Consider the following 8,045-nt stretch of genomic DNA (forward strand, 5'->3'; position numbering starts at 1 on the left):
CCGGCCCGACGTGCACAGTTCGAGTGCTCGTTCCAAAGTGACTTGCTTTTGCGAAATTTTCTGGTTAAATAGCGGCACAGCCGGAGAACGGCACAAAAGGGGCGCGGCCTCGAATGCATATGCTCGCTCTGATTGGTCATCTGTCCGATTTGTACTGAAAAATTACTCATTTTGATTGCATGTTTTAAGTGCTTTAGTTATGTTTAGTCAAACTATCTATATAGTTAAACGATAGCTGAAGTCTTTCTCTTTCGATTGGTGGTCCAACCGTCTGGATTGATTCTCAGGGAAAAAAGATATAAGCGTTCAAAATGTCCCCTTTTTTAACGCTTAAAAGTGACGCTTTGGATCGAATTTCTGAACTGGCCCCCCAATATAGTAAGTAGAGACATAGTCCTATGTCAGAAAAAATACAACGCGTTTTTCAGTTCAGTTTGGCATGCTTAACAGCCTAACAGAAAAAAAATCCGGTGAAATTTGCCCGGTAAATGGTCAAATTTTCACTTTTTTGTAAATCTCCATATCAAATAAAAAATTAGTAGCATACTTGCCAATTTCAAATGATTGCAACAATTTCCACTTTATCGGTGCGGGAAACCAATAATGGGGTAATTCATCCGTTCCAGACTGTCATAATTCCAAAACGTCACGTGATTCTTCGGTTCGCAGCTTTTGTTCCTGTTTGACGTTTCGAGGCGAGGCTCTACGTACCGGACCGGTGTCTACAGGTAGTGGGGTCATTCACCTTTACTAACTAGATAACTGCTCTGTTTACATCGTATGACCTTGACATACATCGTACGGGGCGAGCTTTGACAATCATATGGTTTTTAGTACAAGCCAAATGCAGGCGTACTAAACGATAGAGCAGCGATTAAATTCCTCAACATGGATCGATATACGAATTTTGGGAGCAACTTTTAACTAAAACGTGACATTTTCGGATAAAATTAGCGTCTTTTTGGCATAAAACATTCATTAGCGGGCTTCTATCAGTATAGTTCTAAAAACGAGCCCAGAAGAGCGCTGATTCACACTAATCATTGAATGATGTCATCGATGAAGGGATATCGGAAGCTATTCACTTTTTAGACTGAAAAACGAAGGATTTCATAGCTCAAACCATGATCTAGTGCTGAATCGTTACTGTTCATCATTGATACCGATCTGATTGAATGAATCTTAGACATTTTTGCATTAATTTCCATTTATGGTCACTACCTGAAATGGTTTGTTTACATAAAACAAACATTGAATTTCTAACCAATTAAGCCTAATCAGAGCCGAAATTTATTTGCAACATGTAGCCCGACTCTCAATAAACCAATTCTCGATAAAGGTCGCCCCAATCCGGCCCCAATTCCGCCGGAAATGTCATCGCCAAATGTCACCTACCTTGCGAAGCTGCAGCGCGTACACCCGCGGCTGATGGCGATGCTTGGCGTACGCCAGGGCCACCACACTGCCCCCAATCAGGCACAGGTACTTGACGGACGGATGCAGGAACCACTTCCGGCTGGAATCGGCACTGAATCCGCGCACTACCGTCCCGAAATTCGGCCCTAATCGCGAGCACCGCGCCAACTTATTTGTGTACATCGCCATTTTTGTTGTGGTACTAAAAATCAAGCTGTTGTTTTTGTTGTTGTACAATATTTTGACGTTTCGCTGGGTGTTGGGAGTTGGGAGAGCGAGAGTAGTAAAGAGAAAGAGAATTGTGTAAATCGAGAGGATTAACTGATTGTGGGAGATTGCGCGCGAGAGAGAAGTTACGCCGGTTCAGAGAGAGCACGTGGTGAGAAGTGCTGCCAGCAGTAACTTACTAACAGCACGTGTTTGGGTGCGTGGAGCAGTTCTATCGAAAACCTATCTAAAGTTTGTTTTAAAAGGTCCCATAAACAATTTTGTTTAAATGTTTATAGGAAATTAAAAAAAAACTCTGGGTATGGAAATAGCTTACCAAGCAATCATTCCAAAATATTTTCAAAAATTGTTCAAGTGAACATTTCAGCTCAATCCTTCTTTATTGAAACAACACACCTGTCAATTGTTTTGTTTTGCAAATACTTTCCAAAATATGTGATAATTGACAAACATTTTATAAGCATTTTTTTGTGGTGCTGAGTTTCATAAAAATCAAAATATCTTTGAACAAGTCCATACATACTAAATATAATTATCAATATAGAGAATTGCACTTTAAATTGTTTAAGTTGATTGATTTTGCAACGGCCTTATTGCTGTCAATGTTTATTTATGTACACTTAAAAATATCATGGTATTTTGTATTTTAGAAGCGAAATATTTACGTGATTTCACATAAATAGAGGTAAAATAACATTAAAAAATAATAAACTTAAAAATACATAAAAAAAAAGATTTAACAATAGAGTTCGTTTGTTTGCTTTTTTATCGCTTCAAATCGATTTGTGACATTTATATTTTAAAAACAATATATTATTTTAGACCACACATTGTGAACAGGAACTTAATGAAAAGTATCTCCTTATGGGTTCTTAAACATTTCAAAATATGTTGATAAAAAAATAACTTAAAATAAGAGTTATACAATTTGTTAGACCCTCCATTTTTTTTTTTGAAAACAGAGATTGGAAATTCCCAAGCATCCTAACCTATGCTCATTTACCAACATTTTAGGAAATATTTAGGTTTGCGATTTTTCCGCAAAATGAAAAGTACAATTATAATGCGTACATAATGGTTTAGAATCATACTGACCGTGGTAAAGAAGTGTTGAAAGAATCGCAAAAAGAACTTTTCATAAAACGTTGAAAAGTTTAAAAAGTTAGTTAACTTTGGTTAAGAAATTGTTGATGAATGTCATTATTTTAAACTTCTCAAAATGTCATGATTTTATTAATCAACATGATTTTGAATCGGAAAACGGAATGTATTTTCGGATTCTTTGGACAATTTTCGACTAGGAGAAGGTTAAATAAGTTTGTAAATAATTAATAAAACGTTTTTTTTTTAACACAATTGCAAAATTCTCCAAATTTATAGGCAATTTCAGTTGAAAAAAATTTATGTCAAATGTGTGAACTTCAAATTTCAAATGTTCGTGTTTCGAATTGAGTATAAAGTGCAATATAAATCGATAATTTTATAAACAAAACTAGTTTTAACAAATTTCAGACAAAATTCCGACTTTTTATCAATTTTAAATAAAATTGATATGCATATTGTAAAAAAGCTTACAAACTTAGTTAACTAAACATAAATGTTGACTTTTTTCTTAAAAACTATATCAGCTACTTGATTAATGGTACATTTAACGTACAAATGAAGTTTGAACGTCTTAAATATGATTTTAACAAGATAAACTATGATTATCAAAGTCACCCCGGAATTCCAACTAAGAATTTTTAAAGTAACTATTTTGCTAAACACTGTTGAATTTTTTTTTCAATATAGTGCATGGACTTTGTGTGAACTACCCCAGTACATGTTTTAAAAATAATAATATTGAGAAAAAACTTAGCTGTTGGAAAATAATCCAAAAACAAATTGAAATCCAATCAAAATCACCCTGGTTTACGGTATGTAGTAAAATCAACAAATTGGATTGGAAGGCGATTGCTTAACCTGCAAAAATACGAGCATTTTCCCTACCTAGATTCACAGTGCATTATAAACATGCTTCGTTTTGTTGGTAAAAGCAGTTTTCTTAGCGTGTAGTGGTAAAAATATAAGAAATAGCGAAAAGCTCAAAACAAGAGAAGAAAAACACTTTAAAATAAATTCAAGATCAAAAATACAGAATTTTTATTTTTTGAAGTTTGTTATACATAATTACTGTATGATTAAAATTTTGACAACGTATAGCAATCAAATAACTATTAATTTGCTGTAAATTATTAAACTACTTATACTAATTTTGCAATAAATATAAAATGCTCTTCGGGTTGTCCATTCAACCAACAACTTGTTTATTGAACGGTCTACAGTTCAAAAGCTTCGAGTACGATAAATAATTTTCTCGACTGAAGAAATGGCTAAAGCTGCACGCAAATCTAGTTTATACCATCAACATTAACCAATAATACCCGGCTTAGCGAAGAAAGGCCCTAGATTAGCCGCATTCAAATGATGACCGCCTTTATCTAAATCCAATAAATTTATCAAGCTTTTTGCTACACTTTCAACACATTTTCCAGCTCCACCTCGTCCAGTTTGGTTGGTAGTAATACCTGAAACATGGATTTACACCGAGAGTAAGTCAGTCGTCTCACACTACCGGCTTCACGAAGACACGAAAGCTTGTTGGGGCTTGTAAACAGAGCTTGTTTCGTGTTATGCTCTCTGCTTTGATGGGGTAGGACCTCGACTGGATCGCGGTGGCTTTCCGAACGGAATGTTACTTCAGGTGAATAGGTCCTGCTGGTATGTAAATTTGTGGTAATTACCATCGCGCACTATCGCATGTCATAATCTACGTTTAAGTAAATACTGCAATTACTTAGCTTATCTTTGCCGTGATCATCGTCAATTTCTCATCTGTCTTTGTTGAATCATGTCTTGGCTTGGTTGTTAGCAATCAAAAAACCCAGTTCAGATGGCCGAGGTACCTCGATGGAATCCGTAAAATCTTCGGTAAATTACCCTCTCCCAAAAATTCCATCAGGATCCGACATCTGTTGGTTAATTTTGGTGCAATCATTCGTTCAATTGTGTCCCAAAGTTTAGCTTTGATTACTGATATTAATGTGAAAAACGATAAATTAAAAAAAATCAATATGAAGACATTTGGTTGTACAGTCATCTCACATATTCGGAACACCCTCAAATTTGGAACACTTTTGTAGTAAATTGTCTATAGGATGCAAAATGTAACTTTTCTGTCGACCGTACTACTTTTAAGACCTTTGGACATTCTCTTGCTATTTCACTTGTAGAATAAGTACGTTTTAAACAAAAACCTGCATTTCAAGACTATATTATCCAGAGCAGCGAAACACTCCCTCAATATTGCCTGTTCCATGATTGTGGGATGTTATTGTGCCTCCCACAATTGTGGAACACCTGAATTTAACTGATATTTTTACAAAAGATGTTATCAGCCCATTCATAAAACATTACTAAGCATGAGTTTTATTGGTTTCAGAGTGTAAAGTAATTATTTTGTTAAAAAGGAGAAAAAAAAGTTTCACCCATCGCATCGTAAGAAAAAAGTGTTCCGAATTTGTGGATTTCAAGGGTCAATGTTTTTCTTTAAAAACTTGATATAAAACGTGAAAATATACGGCCGGTTTATACATCAATCGAAAGATCGCAAGAAAAGCTTTCACATGATGGTAAAAGCAAATCATTATGTTCAATTATCGATTTTCCATGATTTGTTGAACATTGGCCGATCTGCAAACTGTTCTGAATATGAGGGATGACTGTACCATTGCCGAGATATAGCTATTTTAATTTAGCAGTTTCAAAAAACGGGTGTCGCAATATCTAAACGCTGCGTTGAGCAAATTGGCTCAAAATTTTGGTGAAGACTCACTAATCTAGATCCGCGTGCATGACGGAGGCCGATTCTCAAAAAGTTTTTTTTAAAGATAAAAATATATTTTTGTTTTTCATATAAAAAATCAACAGTTTTTAATTTTTGTAAATTTTTATAAACCTTAATTTCAAAATCGAGCTTTGGCACACGGGGTATGTCTTGAGAGTCCTCCCTCCTAATTTCAGCCAATTTGGTCCATCCCATTTCGAGATATCGTGGCACCCGCAAATCAACTCGGTGTTTTGAGAAAAAAAAAACGCTCACAAAGTTTGACGGTTCGCTTTGCGCACAGTAAAACTATAAACTTAAATTGTCTTCGACTCACTTAAATCATGAAATATCTTTATGAAACTTTCAGAAGTGATTGACAATCATTTTTTTTAAATCCTTTCAATCGAAATATTACTCTTCTCATTGAAAAGTGCCAGCGACAAAATTGGGCGAAAAGTTCTTCGCCCGGAGATCGCGAGTTGGCGCGAGCGAATGAACACCGCGAAAAAAGATTCGTGGGCGCATTGGGGTTAAATGATTATTTCGTTATTCGGTTTAATTAGAAAATAATTATTTTTTCGTAAATATCGCTACTTTGATGCGATGTAATTAATTTTTACAGTAAATTAGGCATTGTTACATCAAATTTGACCTTTCAAACGCACTAGAATGGCCAAATTTTAAAACAACAATGTTTGCCAATTTGACCATTTTACCCCCAATTCCCCTTGTAGAACAAAAGAAAAGTTCATCCGCGGACTGTCAGCAGCGCGCTGTTTTGTTTGCTAGATCAACATTTGGAAATGTCGAACGTTGAAGGAAATCGCTCAATAAATGGAAAATAACCGATTTCAAATGTTTTGGCCGCAAATGAAAGGTAAGGGTGGCAAATTTTTTATTCCGATCTGTAAAACTTGTTCTGGCGAGGGTTCTGGGCACTGTGGCAATCGATTTGAACGGCGGGTTGCTTCCGGTTGCATTTAATTTGCGGAGAAGGTTTTTCAATCCACCAGGGGCTTATTCGGGGGCAACAGTTTCGGTAATCCGGAACTTCTGGTATGTTTAATATTTGCAGTGTTTAGCATGAAAAACAAACTTTTTTTTTTTTGTTGTGCCTTATGACCACTGCGACCAATTAGAGGAATATAAATTAAGACTAACCAATTTTTTCGAAAAATCATAACTCCTCGCCATTTTAACCGATTTCAATTGTCTTATACGCAATTGAAAGGTGATAAGTTGGTGATAAGAAAAATAGTAAGAAGTTTCAAAAATCTAGCCTAACATATGAAAAGTGCGTATGAAACTTTAAATGCCGTTTTGACGGTGTCTGGACCAAAGAGCTTATGTCTGGAAATATTTTTAGCGGATTTCCCGGACATTTTTACGTGACATACCAAAAAATGGGAGGAGTTCATTAAGGGACCATCCACAAACTACGTGGACACTTTTTTGGAAAACCCAACCCCCTCGTGAACAATTGTCACACAATCGCCATACCCCCTAAATTGTCCACGTGGTTTATGGATGGTCCCTAACAGGATTCCGAGATATGATTTTTTGAAAATAAAATCCGTGTTTTTTTACGCGCCGCGCGCAAAAACTGGAGAATGCCGAAATTGGCAAAAAATCAACTTTTTTCACTAAAACTGCGAAAACTTTTAAATTTCAGCGATGACCTATAGATGTTTGGGGATCAAAATTGTTTTAATTAAAAGACGCAACTTTTGGTACCCAGACATGTAGAGGTCATCGTTGAAATTTTGAAGTTATCGCAGTTTTAGTGAAAAAGATGATTTTTTGCCAATTTCGTCATTCTCCGGTTTTTGCGAGCGGCACGTCAAAAAACACGGATTTTATTTTCAAAAAATCATATCTTGGAATTCTGTTAATGAACTCTTCCCTGTTTTTTGTATGTCATGTAAAAATGTCCGGGGAATCCGATAAAAATATTTCCAGACATAGGCTCTTTGGTCCAGACACCGTCAAAACGGCATTTCAAAGTTTCATACGCCATTTTCATATGTTAGGCTAGATTTTTGAAACTTCCTACTATTTTTCTTTGAAAGGCCAACTTATCAACTTTCATTTGCGTATAAGACAATTGAAATCGGTTAAAATGGAGAGGAGTTATGATTTTTCGAAAAAAGTGGTTAGTCTTAGTTTATATTCCTCTAATTGGTCGCAATGGTCATAAGGCACAACAAAAAAAAAGTTTGTTTTTCATGCTAAACACTGCAAATATTAAACTTACCAGAAGTTCCGGATTACCGAAACTGTTGCCCCCGAATAAGCCCCTGGTGGATTGAAAAACCTTCTCCGCAAATTAAATGCAACCGGAAGCAACCCGCCGTTCAAATCGATTGCCACAGTGCCCAGAACCTCGCCAGAACAAGTTTTACAGATCGGAATAAAAATTTGCCACCTTACCTTTCATTTGCGGCAAAACATTTGAAATCGGTTATTTTCCATTTATTGAGCGATTTCCTTCAACGTTCGACATTTCCAAATGTTGATCTAGCAAACAAAACAG

General features: G+C 35.8%; 1 protein-coding gene across 5 annotated transcripts in view; it reads right to left on the minus strand.

Moving 5' to 3' along the window:
• LOC6032526 (calcium uptake protein 2, mitochondrial) overlaps positions 1-1,633 on the minus strand; it is a 141,538-nt gene extending 139,905 nt beyond the window's left edge. For 3 of the 5 annotated variants that reach the window (XM_038260360.1, XM_038260362.1, XM_038260361.1), the window contains exon 1: positions 1,396-1,632. In XM_038260360.1, coding sequence (XP_038116288.1) covers positions 1,396-1,605 — 210 coding nt within the window. In that variant the 5' untranslated portion in view covers positions 1,606-1,632. Of the gene's footprint in view, positions 1-1,395 lie in introns of all 5 variants that reach the window. The other 2 variants (XM_038260359.1, XM_038260358.1) reach the window with 1 other exon arrangement.
• Positions 1,634-8,045: the final 6,412 nt, after the last annotated feature.

The sequence above is a fragment of the Culex quinquefasciatus genome, chromosome 3 (genome assembly GCF_015732765.1).
Source record: "Culex quinquefasciatus strain JHB chromosome 3, VPISU_Cqui_1.0_pri_paternal, whole genome shotgun sequence".
Taxonomy (NCBI): Eukaryota; Metazoa; Arthropoda; class Insecta; order Diptera; family Culicidae; genus Culex; species Culex quinquefasciatus.